Source organism: Hyla sarda, chromosome 1 (genome assembly GCF_029499605.1).
Source record: "Hyla sarda isolate aHylSar1 chromosome 1, aHylSar1.hap1, whole genome shotgun sequence".
Lineage (NCBI taxonomy): Eukaryota > Metazoa > Chordata > Amphibia > Anura > Hylidae > Hyla > Hyla sarda.
Window position 1 is genome coordinate 313,127,545 of NC_079189.1, and position 18,842 is coordinate 313,146,386.

At 43.3% G+C, this 18,842-nt stretch overlaps 1 protein-coding gene across 2 annotated transcripts in view; it reads left to right on the plus strand.

Annotated features, from left to right (window-relative positions):
* Window positions 1-978: 978 nt before the first annotated feature.
* The window catches only part of GNE (glucosamine (UDP-N-acetyl)-2-epimerase/N-acetylmannosamine kinase), a 52,906-nt gene continuing 35,042 nt past the window's right edge, over window positions 979-18,842 (plus strand). Inside the window, exon 1 of one of the 2 annotated variants that reach the window (XM_056518272.1) lies at window positions 979-1,227. In XM_056518272.1, coding sequence (XP_056374247.1) covers window positions 1,028-1,227 — 200 coding nt within the window. In that variant the 5' untranslated portion in view covers window positions 979-1,027. The remainder of the gene's footprint in view (window positions 1,228-18,842) is intronic. The other variant, XM_056518271.1, reaches the window with a different exon arrangement.

Here is an 18,842-nt window from a genome sequence, read left to right on the forward strand (position 1 = left end):
CTAGTTCTATGGCACTGTGGTAAGCAGTATGGAGACCACTGCTATAGAGTGACCTGAAGCAGTGCCTGGCACTAGTTCTATGGCACTGTGGTAAGCAGTTTGGAGACCACTGCTATAGAGTGACCTGAAGGAGTGCCTGGCACTAGTTCTATGGCACTGTGGTAAGCAGTATGGAGACCACTGCTATAGAGTGACCTGAAGCAGTGCCTGGCACTAGTTCTATGGCACTGTGGTAAGCAGTTTGGAGACCACTGCTATAGAGTGACCTGAAGGAGTGCCTGGCACTAGTTCTATGGCACTGTGGTAAGCAGTATGGAGACCACTGCCATAGAGTGACCTGAAGGAGTGCCTGGCACTAGTTCTATGGCACTGTGGTAAGCAGTATGGAGACCACTGCTATGGAGTGACCTGAAGCAGTGCCTGGCACTAGTTCTATGGCACTGTGGTAAGCAGTATGGAGACCACTGCTATAGAGTGACCTGAAGCAGTGCCTGGCACTAGTTCTATGGCACTGTGGTAAGCAGTATGGAGACCACTGCTATGGAGTGACCTGAAGCAGTGCCTGGCACTAGTTCTATGGCACTGTGGTAAGCAGTATGGAGACCACTGCTATGGAGTGACCTGAAGCAGTGCCTGGCACTAGTTCTATGGCACTGTGGTAAGCAGTATGGAGACCACTGCTATGGAGTGACCTGAAGCAGTGCCTGGCACTAGTTCTATGGCACTGTGGTAAGCAGTTTGGAGACCACTGTTATAGAGTGGTAAGAGGTAAGCACTGCCATCTGGCACTAGAACTATATCTACAAGAAAGTGAACCACCAAAAGGTTAAAGGAGACAAACTCTCAGAAGGCTAAGATTAAATAGGACACGTAAAGTCACCAAGAACGTTCCCACCCACTATCTCTATGGCGAGTGCCCTCCCCACAAGGAAAAGCAGCACGGGGTCAGGCGAGATGCTCAGGAATCATGTGAGTCTGAACGGAAACCGCAGGACTACCAGGCGAGAGGACGGGGCTCATTAGCATAATGGGCGGGGCTTCCTCCTCCACTAAGAATACACAGATGCCAATCAATGGAATACTACTAGTACATCCAGTAAAGCTGCCGGCTGGATTCACATACAGCGATCCGGGGAGCGACCGGCAATCCGCACAGCGCAGCGCACCTACCGGCGGCTCATCGGGATGGAGAGCAATGGACATTCCCCTCGTCTGCGGGGTCCTCACGTAAGTGCCTTGTCCTAGCCTCTATTGTCACTGGACCCCCTGATGCGGTTAGGCCTGGGGGGCGACGTGGGTGTTACATGTCACTGATGTAGTCATCAAGCTGTATGACACATCATGGTGCCTACCAGACTGATGAGGTAAAAGCCTACTGTGCCCCCTCCCAAATGGAATAATCCACAGAAGTATCTATGTTTATATATCTATATTCCATGTATAAGCTCTGCACAATGCATTTTAAATATGTATATGATTGTGTGTGGATATGATATGTGTGAATGATGATAACAAATATAAATATTTATAATGTAGGGCACAGACCTGTGTTTATGTTTGATAGGTTGCCACCTGAGTGCCCCCCTTAAAGTTTTTAAAAACATAGCCCTTATCTGTAGATAAGTGTCTGACTGCTGGGACCACCTGCGACCTCCAGAACGCCTCCGCCACCAACTTCCGACCAATCACCTGTGTAGACGGGACTCCAGAGTGGCCACTGCCAAGACAAGGTGGGGGCCTGATCGCTCAGCGGGAAGAGTTGGGAGCCGTTCTGGACATTGTGGAAGGGTTCCAACCACTGGGATATGTTTTTAACAGCTGGATAACCCTTTTAATATGAGAGATCCAGATGTAAATTGAATGATAGCACTTGTGAGAGATTAGCTCCATAGAACCAGACAGATAGCGGCAAAACAGCAGTCAGTGGCAGACACAGTAGTAAAGTTTAAACAGGGCTTCTACTGTCTTTATTTTTTAGTAACAAAACAAATGCAGCCTTAACACTCCTAAACAAAATAAATCCTGCTTGTCTAGTGCCAACTTTACAGATCTCTTCTTTTTCTATACAGGTGGCTTACTACCAGCCACTCAGCACAACAATCATCTAAAGTGTTACTCCCACAGGTCACAATTCTTCCTTTTTGAGGCTGGATTCAAACGTACACTAGAGGTTCCTCACAGCCTGACTTGCAGACTGACTGTCTCCTAGACTAAGGGTACGTTCGCACGACCGGATTTACAACATATTTTACGCTGCGGATCCTCTGGTGAAGGCCCGCTCTATGCTGTCTTTACATGTGCCTGCTCGTAGGGGCAATACGTCGCAACGAGCAGACACCCTGCGGCGTACTCGCACATCGCGGCCACTCTACCTGCTCTGAGCTAGGCAGAGAGCTCCCACCATGTGCGAGTATACGGTGATTCGCACATCGCAGTGTGTCTGCTTGTAGCGGCGTATTGCCGCTAAGAGCAGACACATGTAAAGACAGCATAGAGCGGGCCTTCACCAGCGGATCCACAGCGAAATACACTGCGAAAATCCGCTCGTGTAAACGTACCCTAAGACTAGGTTTGGACTACGAAATCTCCAGCTGAAAATATTCTAAGTCCATTCTTTTGGCAGATGAATTTCCATGGCAGAAAGCTTCGCCACTGAAATTCTGTTGTGTGCATTGAAATCCCATTGACAATAAGGCTGGGTTCACACTATGGTATTTCTGAGCAGAATTTTTGCCGGAGATTTAGCCGGCGACACTAGGACCGCACGGACTGCATTGCCATCCCCATAGATGGCAAATCATTTCTGGGTAGATCTTTTGGGAGATCTGCTCATAAATGCATTGACATCTATGGGGACGGCAATGAAGTCCACGTGGTCCTAGTGTCGCCGGCTAAATCTCCGGCAAAAATTCTGCTCAGAAATTCCATAGTGTGAACCCAGCCTTAAAGTGTTCCTGTCTTGCCTGGGATTTTAACTTTCTGGGTTTCCATTCCATTCTTGTCACTGCCTCACACACTGTAGAAAATGCTGTATTTTTTGTGCATCCAGATTTTTTTCCACTGGCCGTGAACATGATTTGTCATTTTGACATGTCTGCTCAGAAAAACATCTCTCATTCTGAGACGTCTCCTGTAACGGGTCCAGATGTTTCCCATTGTATAAGAAAAAGAAAGGAAGTCACGAAGACTACTTATGTGTTTCTTATTGGCCGTGCTCAGCCATCCCCACAAACTTGCCGTAAACAGTGATGATACGTCTCTTCGACTTGTCTGTTCAGAGAGACATCTCCCATTCTAAGATGTCTCTTCTAATGGGTCCAGATGTTCTCCATTTTATGAGAAAAAAAGAAGTTACTATGTATGTGTTTCTATACTCATCTGTCCCCACAAACCGTACAGCTATTGGCAAATTAAAGGGCCCATCACTCTGCAGAATAACCTCCTGGAGAAACTCCGGCAGAACATATCACATCTGAATCAGGCTCGGGCATGCGCTGTCTCCATTGAGGACAATGATGTTCATTCCTTCTGCAGAGTCCAGAAATTAAATTCTGCCGTGTGAATTGAAAACAATGGGAGGCTGCTGCATCAAAAATTCTGAGCTAAATTTTTAAGCTGGATTCTTTTCTGTCATGTAAATGAGCCCAAAGGGACACAATGCCTACAGTCTGTCAAAGGGCCCTAGGCAGTTATACTTTTCCTAGACTGATGGTTATATTCTTTAATGGGATTCTACACAGGAAATCTGTCCCATTGACATGCAATATGTGAATGATATTATCAGCTCTTTTTACAAGCTGCACCTAAAAGGTTATACGTGGCCGATCCCAGCATGTAGGTATACGAATGCTTTATGAGAAATGTAGTAGCTTTATGGCAGCTTTATCATGTTTATGGCAGCTTCGGGATGAACTAAGTGCACTGATCTCTGTGCTCCACTGTGGGATTACTACATGTCAGTATAGCAAATAGATCAGAGCAGATCTGTCACTGACAGTACTGGAGGCTAAAGGCTATACTGCTTGTAGCAAGAGGTAATGCAGTATTAAATCCTAAAGAATCAATGTCACCAAGAAGTGTAGGAAGAAGTGATCCCTACTCTCTGACACAGCACGTAAACATCTATTTCATACACCGGCGTAGGAAGTGAATTTTCGACCAACAGGATGTACTATGTATAGAGTCACCAATAAGCTGCTCCTCTACTCCGTTCAGCTTTAGCCCCTTCATTTGATGTAGTACAATACACCTTAAGGGTACGTTCCCACACGGCGTATTTTGCTGCGTATTTGCTGCGTATTTGGTGCTGCGTATTTTCCTACCCATTGACTTCAACAGAGAAAATAAAATACGCAGCAGCAAATACGCAGCAGATACGCCGTGTGGGAATGTACCCTAAAGCCTTTCCAGTTCACACTGTTGGGGCAGTTTATGCTCTGTTTATTTCAGAAAAATTGTGATATGTCAGGATATTGGCAGAAAGCTATAGTGACATATATTGTACTGTTATTGCCAGTTCACTGTAATGGACGAAATATACTAGTCTGTTTTGTGAGTGAATGCTTAGTACAAAGTATACATTTAAAATTAGACCAAACATAGTCCCTATGTTTGGTCTCATAGTCACTTAGTAGACTAAGTTAGGTCCATTAAAGTGAATGGGTGTGTCACAGTATATGTCAGCATACCTTTCTGCCAGAACTACGCTTTTCTGATATGAGTACAGTTATCATCCAGTATTTAAAGGAAAACTGTCAGCCTGTTCACCCACACTAAACCCAATACACTGGGTTATACTGTGTGTGAACAGGAGTCTAACGAGGGGGTCACTTAAAGGAAAACTGTCAGATATTTTCTCCCGCACTATGCACAGTACTGGTGGATAGTGCGGGAGATGCTGATTAGAACGAGCCCTACCTTACCCGGATCCGCCCGTTCGCCCACAATTGTAGTTTTATTCTATGTGTATATCTTGCTGTAACTGGCACATGCGGGGCTTCTGCAGCTTAACTGGCACTGATGTCAGCGCAGCTTATGAATATTCATCCCCCCTCCCTCCAGTTAGGAGCGGTGAAGAGAGGGAGAGCTGGAGGGAGGGGGGATGAATATTCATAAGCGGCGCTGACATGAGTGCCAGTTAAGCTGCAGAAGCCCCGCCCATGCCAGTTACAGCAAGATATACACATAGAATAAAAGTACAATTGTGGGCGAACGGCCGGGCGGATCCGGGTATGGTAGGGCTCGTTCTAATCAGCGTCTCCTGCACTATCCACCAGTACTGTGGATAGTGCGGGAGAAAATATCTGACAGTTTTCCTTTAAATATGTCCAGTAGGTCCTGAGATGTCCCCCACAAGATCCTCTGCTGAATTCAGTGAATCATGCGATTCAATGTACATATCCATTGTCTGTGACTCCACATCCCAGTGAAGTGAAGTCACCGACAATGAATATGTAAATTAAGCCAGCAAAGCCCCACCCCCTGTGCGCGATTCACTGAATTTATAAGTGGATCTTATGGGAGACATATGTCAGGACCTACTGGACATATTTAAGTGAGTGACCCCTTGTTGGACTCCTGTTTACCCACACTATAACCCAGTGTATTGGGTTTAGTGTGGGTGAACAGGCTGACAGTTTTCCTTTAAAGGGTTACTCTCATTAAAACAAATCTTTGCTATTGCACTCCTTATGGTAAATAAAAAATATTTGAAATATACTTTCTATGTTTTATTTGTGCTTAAAAAAGTTCAAAAGCACATTTTCCCCAATCTCATACACAGACTTTGGTCCGAAGTCCAAACACAGGAAGTGCAGCCTGGAGTGCTGAGGGGGGGGGGTGTCCAGCTTCATCCAATCATAGCTCTTCTCACACTTAACTGCCATATGCTGTTGGTAGGACCCCCCCAAAGTCTGTGTATGAGATGGGGAAAATGTGCTCTTGAGCTTTTTTTTAAGCACAAATAAAACATAGAAAACTTCATTTTTTTTAGACAAAGTATATTAGAAATATTTTTTTATTTACCATAAGGAGTGCAATAGCAAAAATTAGTTTTAAAGAGTGCCCATTTAAAGGCAATTTTAAAGCATTACTGTCATTGACAATACCCTTTAACATGGCGATCAACCATGTTAAAAGCTTTGATCACACCAGGTATTAGTCTTGAGGCCTGCCGTGATCATGAGTTGTTAGTCGGGGAAGCGAGCAGCAATAGGCTCACTTGCCAGCTGACCGAGAGATCTGTACATTTCTCTGCATATAAGTCTATGAATGGATAGCCGAGGAGCACACTTCACGGCTAATAACTCACAATCGCAGCGAGTCTCAGAGGTCTGATCTACATGTAAAACCCTGTTTTTAATGACAGTAACGTTTTAATGAACATTTAATAATGATATTAATTATTTCTATAGCACCGATATAATCTGCAGCACTTTACAGTACAGAGGGGCCAAGTACAGACAATGACGCTCTGCTACAATGTAAAGTAGTGAGTGCACAGCTGGTATAACAGTGTTTAATGTTGTGTCCTCTCAAAATTACTCAACACACAGCCATTAATATCTAAACCTTGTCAACAAAAGGGAGTACACCCCTAAGTGGGGTTGCTCTACATAAAGATTACCTAGGCTACAGGAAGATTGCCAAGACCCTGGAACTAAGCTGCAACATGGTGGCGAAGACCATATAGCAGTTTCACAGGACAGGTTCCACTCAGAACAGGCCTCGCCATGGTCGACCAAAGAAGTTGAGTGCACATGGTCAGCATCATATCCAGAGGTTACCTTTGGAAATAGACGTATTAGTGTTGCCAGCATTTCTGCCTAGGGTGAAGGGGCTGCACAGTGCATCAAGTTGGTCTGCATGGCAGTCATCCCAGAAGAGATGGAGCACAAGAAAGCTTGCAGACAGTTTGCTGAAGACAAGCAGACTAAGGACATGTATTATTGGAACCATGTCCTGTGGTCTGATGAGACCAGGATAAAATGATTTGGTTCAGATGTCAAGTGTGTGCGGTGGCAGCCAGGTGAGAAGAGCATAACAAGTGTGCCTTGCCTGCATGGTGGTAGACGTGTCATGGTTTGGGCCTGCATGAGTGCTGCTGGCACTGGAAAGCTACAATTTATTGAGGGAACCATGAATACCAACATGTACTGTGACATACTAAAGCAGAGCATGATCTCCTCGCTTCAGAGACTGGGCCGCAGGACAGTATTCCAACATAACGTCCCAAGCACACCTCAGAGACAACCACTGCTTTGCTAAAAAAAGCTGAGGGTAAAGATGATGGACTGGCCAAGCATGTCCCCAGACCTAAACCCTAGTGACCATATGTGGGGCATCCTCAAACAGAAGATGGGGGAGCACAAAGACTCTACCATATACCAGCTCTGTAATGTCACGTAGGTGTTCAAGCAGTGAACATCATGCCCAAGAGGCTCAAGGCAGCGCTAGAAAATTATGGTGCCTCATAGAATATTGATACTTTAGGCCCAATTTGAACATTTACACTTAGGGGTGTTTTGTTGCCAAGGTTTAGACATTAATGGCTGTGTGTTGAGTTATTTTGAGGAGACACGACATTAAACACTGTTATACAGGCTGAGCACTCACTACTTCACATTGTAGCTGAGTGTCATTTCTTCAGTGTTATCACATGACAAGATATAATAAAATATATACAAAAATGTGAGGGGTGGACTCACTAAATGGAGATACTGTAATTTTTGTAGGCAATCCCTAATAGTTGGTAGAGGTGTGGGGAGGAGGAAATACCATATTTCTCAGTATCCGTGTCTATCTTCACAAGAAAAAACAGAGTGCAGAACAAACATTACCATGCTACTAGCTAAAGGGCAGTAACATTATGTAAGGTCATACAACCCTCATTTATTTCAACAAAACAATGTGCTTCGAAACTTCCAGGCCAGCAAGACAGCTGTACAAACATATTAGAATGTTACCTGACATCTACAGGAGCTTTTAGGACATCCCATTCTAAATCTATGGGCAATAATGTGGGGTTTGACCCATTTGCATTTAGAACAGATTCCATGTTTCAGGAAGACTTTCAACAAGATTTTGGAGGTATCTGTGGAAATGTTTGCCCATTAATCCAGGAGAGCATTTGTGAGGTCAGACACTGATGTTGGATGAGAAGCCCTGGCACATAATCTCCATCCTGGTTTAGTTTAAAGGTATTTGAGAGGTTTAAGGTCAGGGTTTTCTGGGGACTAGCTAAGTTCTTCTACACCTAACTGACCCAACCATACCTTGATGGACCTTGATTTGTGTCCTGGGGCACAGTCGTGCTGGAACAGGAGATTGTCTTTCACTGTTTCCACAAAGTTGGCAGCATATAATTGTCCGTAATGTCTTGCTATACTGAAGCATTAAAAGAGTACCTGTCACCAAACTAAACTTTTAATATATTGTTCTTTATGTAATTATAAGACACTTTGCTATTTACTTGCTGTTGAAATTCTTAACCTTTTTATATGTTTTTACTGTGATTAAAAAAACGTCCACTAGGTGGCTCTGTTGTATTCCTTGCACAAGTCAAACAATTAGTTTGGTCACCTTCCGAACTTGCAGAAGTCCAAACTCAGGAAGTGCGTGTGGGGCATGGCGAGGCACACGTCTCACAGGTATCAGTGACGTCGCACCTACTGGTGTACGCCCACTTTCTCCTGCAGGAAGCTCACACAATGTGAGCAAGGGGAAAGGCACGATATAGAGCTTTTTATAGCTCGTAAAAAATGTTAAGGGCAGAAGGGGTGTTAGAAGTATTTAGGAAATATAATCTGAGTTAGTTTACAAAATATGGTTTGATGACAGGCACTCTTTAAGCTTTCCATTCACATGACCTAAAAGGCCTAGGCCAACACCTGAAAAACAATATTTCATTAAATGTTACAGGTAGCACAATGTAGTCAGGCAAACCCAGACTTACCCATCAGACTGCCAGATATAATGCAGTGTAATTCATCATTCCACAGAAGTCATATCTACCAAGCCAGTGTCGGCATACTTTATACTTCTCCATCTGACATTTGGTGCTGGATTTGGTGTAAATCATCACGAAGCTGTGCAATTTTAATGCCAGATGATTTTTTTTTTTTTAACTCTGCAGTTATTGAGTTATTAAAGTCAATGTAATCAGCTTGCAGAGATTTTCACCGCAGAAAATTCACAGCAGAAAAGTTGCTATGGCCCCAGTAGGCAACTCGCTGTAGATCCTGCTTGTGTGAACATACCCAAAAACTATAATGGAAATATTTGCACCTTATTCTGTGTTTTAGACACCTCTCCCAGGATGATCTTTGGATGGACTACTTGCAACTCCTGGGTCATATTTGTGGTTGCACCGTGACCCCATTCACTTACCTAAGCTGCAATGCAGCATAAGCCCTGAAGTGGAAGGTGACAATGTTTGACTGCACAATCCCTGTTGCAGCCATAATCTCCATGTAATACTAACTAACACAAGCTAGAGGGCACTGCTGTGGAGAAAGACCAATTATGTCAGAATGTACTGTGGAGTCACTGTCACTCTGGCAACGCGAAGTCCTGATGCCTGTGGGTCCGGAGGTGCTGGGGACCAAGAAACCTGAAGTCACTCAATAGCATACATAGAAAGACAAAAAGGTACCTGCACTCACCGCGAGGAAACAGCAGACCGACTTCTATGGCATCTTGGACAGATCCGACTTCAGGCTGACAGCAAGGCGCTCAGATTGAAGGCGACTGCTAGCAAAGTTTCGCACGGATCGCGCTTCTTCCGGCCTCGTACGATCTGCGCAAAACTTTGCTTGCAGTCGCCTTCAATCTGAGCGCCTTGCTGTCAGCCTGAAGTCGGATCTGTCCGAGATGCCATAGAAGTCGGTCTGCTGTTTCCTCGCGGTGAGTGCAGGTACCTTTTTGTCTTTCTATGTATGATAATCTCCATGTAGTCCAAGCCTTAGTCATACATTTCTAGTAAGAATAACAGATGGATATCGCAGTACAGCTATAATAAAGATGTCCCAGAATAGTTTTTTCATGGTGAATACAAGGATTATTACCGGTGATGAGGCCACACGTCCTCTGTGAGTCTGTTGCAATACTAAATGGTGTAATTCTGGGTGTTGTTTCACAATGAACAGTGTTTTCCTTTTACTATGAAATCATTTATACCTCTACTCTCTGTGCTTAATAGAGGAAATTCATGTAGACATAAACAGGATTATTTTTGAAAAGCATTTCCTTTAAAGGGAATTTGTCATCAGTATGATCCCAAATACCACACTGTACAGCAGGGGTCTCAAACTGGTGGCCCTCCAGATGTTTCAAAACTTCAACTCCCAGCATGCCTGGACATGCCCAGACAGCCATTTGCTGCAGCGAATGGCTGTCGGGAATGCTGGGAGTTGAAGTTTTGCAACATCTGGAGGGCCGCCAGTTTGAGGCCCCTGCTGTACAGGCTTGGGGACACAGATGGCAATAATGCTTACCGATTTCCGCTCCATGCCTCCATTCCACCGCAATCCTGTTTTTATTTTGTACATGCAAATGACCTATTTGGTGTGCAAAGGGTGTTCCCAAGCTCCCTGTGCATGATGTCTGGCCGCCATCTTTCTATTAATTCTATCTCCCCTGTGTTGAGCCTTTGCAGCAGAGGAGGCTCAGCACTATAAAGATGCCGGCCGTCACCGTGCATGGGGAGCTTGGGAATGCAAGGAGGTAATTTGCATGTAACAAGGAACTGAAATTACGGAGCGGGGATAGGTAAGTATCATTGTCATAAGTGTCACTTGCACTACCAAACTGTACGGGTGATATGTATGACAGATTCCTTTAAAGGAAAACTGTCAGCCTGTTCACCCACACTAAACCCACTGTTGGTGAACAGGAGTCCAACAGGGGGTCACTTACTTAAATATGTCTATTAGGTCCTGAGATATGTCCCCCAGAAAATTTTCTGTTGAATACAGTGAATCGCGCATAGGGGGTGGGGCTCTGCCCTCTCAATTTATATATTCATTGTCTGTAACTAGCATGTGGAGTCACAGACAATGAATATGTAAATTAAGTGGGTGGAGCCCCGCCCCCTGTGCGCGATTCACTGAATTCAGCAGTGGATCTTCTGGGGGACATATATCAGGACCTAATAGACATATTTAAGTAAGTGACCCCTTGTTGGACTCCTGTTCACCCACACTATAACCCAGTGTATTGGGTTTAGTGTGGGTTAACAGACTGACAGTTTTCCTTTAAAGGGGAGTTTTAGCCTAAGCAGCCATATGTCTGAGTCTCAGGTTGGCCTACTTTTTAAAGATGGTTGCTGGAGAGATGTACCATTACAATCATTGTTGAGCATTATGCTAGATGCACAGTAGTTGTCACCTGAAGATGCATCAAACAGATTATTAGGTTTTATTGCATGTCATTCCTGGACAGCCCCTTTAAGCATGAAACATGACACGTAGTTCTACCACAGATTTTTAAGATGTGCTATGGGTGTGCAGCAGATTGACACAAAGATTATCCCCACTGTCATTTTATGGGGCTAATTCTTGGCTTTTCAGTATTGAATCTGTGTGCTACTAACGGACAAAAATCTGTGTAAAAATGTTCCATAAGACCTGTCCATCCACTCTGAAATCTTAGTAAAATCCAGCATTTGTAAACAAACTTTTATAATATGTCTGGCAGTAACCCCATAAGGACTGTTGAGATGTCAAGCTCATGCATGCAATGGACTTTGCAACTGTGACATCATTGTTTATCTGTGCCATGCATTACAGTTGGGGCCCATTCAAACTATGCAAACTAAGAAATTCAGATCAGAAATTCCGATGCAGCAGCCTCCCATTGTCTTCAACGGGATTCTGCTGCATTGTGCTCACTGGAGAATTCCGCCTCGGAAATTAAAATAATGAAAATGTGCCCCTTCTGTGCTGGTGTAGAAACTTTTTTTCTCTAGGTGTAGAGGATGTTTCTTTGTTACTTTGTAAATTTTCTAAGCAGTTTTAATTGCTTATACTGTTTATTGCTATGCAATGGTATAGCATTATTCATTGATGTTGGCATGCTGATTATACAGTCTGCCTCAGTCAGGCTGTATGAATGGGGCGACAATGGCTGGCACATAGGTAAGCAGAATACCTCCTGCTGCCATCTTAACTGATTGTAACCATGGCACTGCAAAGTAGAGGTCCTGATCAGACCCCCCAGCATCAGTTATGTTTACTTTTAGATCCTGCATTTGGCAATGATTGTGGGATCTAAATTGTTAAATGAAGAACATCAGTTTGATCCTAAGATGTTAAGATGAGACTACCCTTTTATTGGGCATTTCTGAGACTAAAACATTCAAAGCCAAACAATGTTTGGTCAATGTTGATCCTGCCCTAATAACTTGAATGGGGCTGAGCTGCAGTCCCAGGCACAGCTATCCATATGGGTGAGCTATTATGTTATGAAAGGGCCATGACACTCCAGTCTTAAAGGGGTACTCCGGTAAAAAAAAAAAAACATTTTTATATCAACTAGTGCCAGAAAGCTATACAGATTTGTAAGTGACTTCTATTTAAGAATCTTGAGCCTTATAGTACTTATAAGCTACTTTATGCTCCAGAGCAAGTTGTGTAGTTCTTTCCAGTCTGACCACAGTGCTCTCTGCTGCCACCTGTGGTCAGACTAGAAAGACCTACACAACTTCCTCTGGAGCATACAGCAGTCGATAAGTACTGGAAGGATTAAGATTTTTAAACAGAAGTAATTTACAAATCTGTTCAACTTTCTGGCACCAGTTGATTAGAAAACATTAGTTTTTTCCACCGAAGCACCCCTTCAAGGGATATGTCATTCATTTTATTAGCCCCAGCAGAAACCCCCTTTTAAAATCCAGATTTAAATCATGCAATGTTAGTTGCCAGCAGTCATCACTAGGGTGAAAATAAGATTATTGTAATAGTAATTTATTATTGGAAGTCATACAACCGTACAAGGTGTTCACCCAGTTTGTTTTATCTGCAAGGGTTGTACTATACAAAATGCAGTCTGCCAACTTACCTCATATTCTATGTTGAGGTTTGGCCCTAGTAAAGTTGGGCTTGTATTGTAAGAGAAAGTGGAGATTAAGTGTTATGGTGTGTCTGCATTGGTTGAAGCCCAGCCTTACACAAAAGACATAAGTGGTGGATGATGAGCTTATAGAAGCACTTAGCGGAGAGTAATACAGAGCAACTGCATTGATAGCGATTTAGCTGTAGGGATAAGACCTCTCTCTCTAAAATCCTGGGTGTCTACTGTACTATATGTAAAGTGGGTAATTTGAAATAATGGCAGTAGATAAGCAATATGTGAGCATAGACAGTTCACATATGTTTTACAAGCATTGGAACGTAGTGTACCAATATGTCCATACTTGATTCAGCTTTAATGTTCCCAACAGTATCCTGTATAGGTGGATCATGTAAGAGGGCGTTGTTCAGTGCTGTTTTAATGACACATAATTATGGCAGTAAGTAGTTTAATTCATTTATCTAATATATCCTGCTTGTTGCTAAATCTGCTATAAGGAACACAGAGCCTACTTAATAATAATAAAAAAAATATTTAAACCCTTAAGGACATTTATGGGGACAATTGGCTTAAGCATCCCATGTCCAGGATGTACATTTATGTCCTTAGCAACATTCTGTCTGAAGTGCAGGAGTGATGGCTGCTATCAACAGTCTGGATCAGTTGTGATTGAGGCACTGACAGCTCTTGTGACAACTTATCTAGTCCACTCACCTGCATAGCATTGTTTAGTATTAGCAATCTAAAGATTGCCTACAATAGTCCCCTATGGGGACATAAAAAGAGTAAACATGAAAAAATAATAAAGAAATAAAAATTAATTTTATAAATGTATTTGATATTGTCGTGTAAGGAAATGTCCGAATTTTTTAATACAATTAAACTCTAACATTTATGCCAATGAGTTTAAAAAATGAATATAATCAAATCCACCACATTTTATGTGGAAACCTTAGTAAATATGTTGGGTTTTTGTGAAAATGTCGGGAACACGCCCCTTTTCAGAGACCATGCCCCCGTTTCCCGACAGCCACTCCCCTTTTTCAGGTTTTCTTTCTTACCCATGTCGGGTTTGCAATAGTAAATGAGGGCCAATGTGTCAGTGTTACCATAAAGTGCACTGGGTAGAAAACACAAGTTACCTGTCATCAAACCATATTTTCTAAACGAACTCTTATATTCCCTAACTACTCCGAACACCCCTCCTGCCCTTTAAAAAATTGCCAAGCTTTACAAAGCTGTGTATCATACCTTTCCCCTTGCTCACATTATGTGAGCTCCCGGCAGGAGAAAGTGGGCGTTCCCCAGCAGGCGTGACGTCACTGAAGCCTGTGAGAGCGGTGCCTTGCCATGCCCTACAGGCACTTCCTAAGTTTGGTCTCCTGTCAGGGTGGGAGGAGACCAAACTAACTGTTTGACTTGCGCAAGGAACAGAACAGAGCCACATAGTTCAAGTTTAGCAGCTTTATACTACAGAGGAAATTATTTTCTTTTTTAATTTCTTTTTTGTCATGTCCACAGTGCTCTCTGCTGACACCTGATGCCCGTATCAGGAACTTTCCAGAGCAGGAGAAAATCCCCTTAGCACACTTATGCTGCTCTGGACAGTTCCTGACACGGACAGAGGTGTCAGCAGAGAGCACTGTGGACAAGACAAAAAAGAAATTAAAAAAGAAAAGTATTTCCTCTGTGGCATAAAGCTGCTAAAAAGTTCTGAAAGGGTAAAGATTTTTAATAGAAGTAATTTACAAATCTGTTTAACTTTCTGGCACCAGTTCATTAAAAAAAAAAAAAGTTTTCCACCGGAGTACCCCTTTAACCCCAAAGCTCAAAACTGACCGCCGCTTCTAAAGTGAAAGTGAAAGTATCCCGGCTAGTCAGTCGGGCTGTACGGTACCGCCGCGGTGAAATTGCGGTGTCCCGAACATCTTACAGGACACCGGGAGGGCCCTTACCTGCCTCCTCAGTGTCCGATCGACGAATGACTGCTCCGTGCCTGAGATCCAGGCAGGAGCAGTCAAGCGCCGATAACACTGATCACAGGCGTGTTAATTCACGCCAGTGATCAGCATGAGAGATCAGTGTGTGCAGTGTTATAGGTCCCTATGGGAGCTATAACACTGCAAAAAAAAAAGTGTTAATAAAGGTCGTTTAACCCCTTCCCTAATAAAATTTTGAATCACCCCCCCTTTTCCCATAAATAAAATAAAACAGTGTAAATAAAAAAATAATAAACATATGTGGTATCGCCGTGTGCGTAAATGTCCGAACTATATAAATATATAATTAATTAAACCGCACGGTCAATGGCGTACGCGCAAAAAAATTCCAAAGTCCAAAAAAGCATATTTTTGGTCACTTTTTATACCATTAAAAAATTAATAAAAAGTGATCAAAAAGTCAGATCAAAACAAAAATCATACCGATAAAAACTTCAGATCACGGAGCAAAAAATGAGTCCTCATACCGCCCCGTACGTGGAAAAAAAAAAGTTATAGGGGTCAGAAGATGACATTTTTAAACGTATATATTTTCCTGCATGTAGTTATGATTTTTCCAGAAGTGCGACAAAATCAAACCTATATAAGTAGGGTATCATTTTAACCGTATGGACCTACAGAATAAAGAGAAGGTGTCATTTTTACCGAAATATGCACTGCGTAGAAACGTAAGCCCCCAAAAGTTACAAAATGGCGTTTTTTCTTCGATTTTGTCGCACAGTGATTTTTTTTTTCCGGTTCACCGTGAATTTTTGGGTAAAATGACTAATGTCACTGCAAAGTAGAATTGGTGACGCAAAAAATAAGCCATAATATGGATTTTTTGGTGGAAAATTGAAAGGGTTATGATTTTTAAAAGGTAAGGAGGAAAAAACGAAAGTGCAAAAACTGAAAAACCCTGAGTCCTTAAGGGGTTTTTTGCAATTCTGACTACTGTCACTTTATGCATTAATAACTCTGAGATGCTTTTAGCTTTTATTCTGATTCCCCACAGAATTTAGTAAGGGGTGCAGTGAGCATTTACACCCCTCTGGCGTTTGACAGATCTTTGGAACAGTGGGCTGTGCAAATGAAAAATTACATTCTTCATTTTCACGGACCACTGTTCCAAAAAATCTGTCAGACACCTGTTGGGTGTAAATGCTCACTGTACCCCTACATTACATGAGGGGTGTAGTTTCCAAAATGGGATCACATGTGGGGAGGGGCCCGCAGAGCAGTTTACATCCACATATGGGGTATTTCCATACTTAGAAGAAATGAGGGTTACATGTTGTTTTTTTTTTCCCTAAATTTTGGGTAACACTTTTTTTTTTCCCATCCAACTTTTACGAAAATTTGTCAAACACCTGTGGGGTGTTAAGGCTCACTATACCCCTCGTTAGTTCCGTGAGGGGTGTAGTTTCCATAATGGGGGTCACACGTGGGTATACATTTTTTTGCGTTTATGTCAAAACCTCTGTAAAATCAGCCACCCCTGTGCAAATCACCAATTTAGTGTGCTCTCACTCACGAGCCTTGTTGTGCGTCCACATATGGGGTATTTCCATACTCAGGAAAAATTGCGTTGGGGGTCTTTTTTTTTTCCTTTTACCTCTTGTGAAAATAAAAAGTATGCGGCTACAGCAGCATGTTAGTGACATTTTTTTAAATTTTTTTACACTAACAGGCTGGTGTGGACCCCAACTTTACCCTTTCATAAGGGGTAAAAGGAGAAAAAGCCCCCCAAAATTTTCTTCTGAGTACGGAAATACCCCATAGGATTGCCGCCAGTAAGGGAACTTCAGGGGGATCGGGGGTGTTTTGGAAAGCCCCAACCCCTCACCGGAGACCCGTATGATCCGGAATCCACGCAGATCGCCAACATGATGGGGGGGGGGGGGGGGTTCTCAGGCATCCCGGTCTGGTCCCCTCCTGGCGAGTGGCAGGGACCGAAATTCCCTCGGGCATACCTGTATGACCTGGGTCCTTAAGGACTCGGGAGGCAGAGCGTACCTGTACTCCCTGCATCCCCAAGTGGTTAAAAATACAAAAGGTTGAGAATTTTAAAAGCAAGTAAATAGTAAATTGTCTTATAATTACATAAGGGACAATTATATTTAAAGTTTAGTTTGGTGACAGGTACTCTTTAAAAGGCGTAGAGGAAAAAATGAAAACGTGCTGTGTCCTTAATGGTAGAGCCCTCTCTTGGTTTTGCTGCATTTTAAAATTGTTATTGAAGGCCTCCGGTAAATACCATAATTGTGATGGTAAAGCCAATTAAGCTTTACACAGACAGAAAAACAATTGTCACTGTAACCCCAGGGCTCCATGAACGAAATACCTACAGAGAAATGTGCGTACAGTTTGTAGTGACAAAGGTGACTTGCGTAAGCTCAGGAAGCATCTCCGAAATGCTGGGGTTTTTGGTATAACGTGACTACCTAATTTTCTCGTGTAAAGGTGCTATCTTCAGAGCTGAGCTGTGAAGACTGTAAGAAATATTATTACTACAGTCCTGACGTTTTCTGTATCCACTGGGATATTGCATTAGAGCTGCAGGGGACCAGGGAGGGGAGTATTATTATTTATTTATTTTTTATTTGACATCACTCCCAGCCATAAATAAACATTCTCTAAACTGGGACCATATATAGAGCCTTTCTTTATGAATACAGTGGCTTGCATCTCAATAACTCAGTTGACCTGTTTATGCTCCTTTCACACTATGAAAAACGGATGTATAATAACGGATGTATAATAACAGATGAAATAACGGGTGCTAACGGCTGAATAAATATTCATCTGTTTAGACCCGTTATAACATCCCTCATGTATGGCCGTAACACCTCTGCCTACAGACTCCCACAGCCGGGACTACTACTACTCCCATTATAGAACAGACTTGTTTCCATGATGGGAGTAGTAATTCCCTGGCTGCGGGAGTCTTCAGACAGCTGGGGAGGCCACATTAGTGTTTTTACTACTACCCCCATCATGGAACAGAGTCTGTTCCATGAGGTTGTAGCACAGGGGCTAAGGGATTGATCGCACCAGGTTTCACTTCTGAGACCTGACGCGATCCGAAGTTATTAAGCAGGGGAGCGGGCGGCATGGTCTGCAACCCTGCAGTGTACCGTTAACTATCATTTTTAAATCCCCCACGGGGAGCCCTGAATGGCCAGTACTGAGGAGCCAATCAGGGCTCCTGTCGGGGGATTTAAAAATGAACATTGTGAGTAGCAGGGGGCCATATCTATATTAAAAGCTCTGTGGGGGGCAAGATATATAGCGCTGAGGGGGGGGGGCAGACGTATAGCCTATATATCTAGCCCCCCAGCACATTTATAATATGCCCCCTGCAGCGCATTAATAAAGATATGACCCCCGCCAATGCATTTATAAATATACCCCCCGCCGGCGCGTTTATAAAAAAAAACCCCGCCGGCGTATTAATAAATATATACCCTCCCCCGCAGCGCATGTCTAATGTACCCTCCGCAGCGCATGTATAATATACCCTTGCAGAGCAGCGCATCTATATACATATGCCACCGCAGCGCTATATGTGAAAAGCATTAGCGGCCCAATGCTGCTAATAGAAATACTTAGCATTCATAGCGCTGCGGCAGCATATGTATAGCCGGCCGATGCTGCTGCTAGAATGCTTTTCACTTATAGCTCTGCAGTGGCATAGGTATATAGAAGCACTGCGAGTGTATATTATACATGCGCTGCGGAGGGTACATTATACATGCACTGCGGGGGGGTATATATGTATAAATGCGCCGGCGG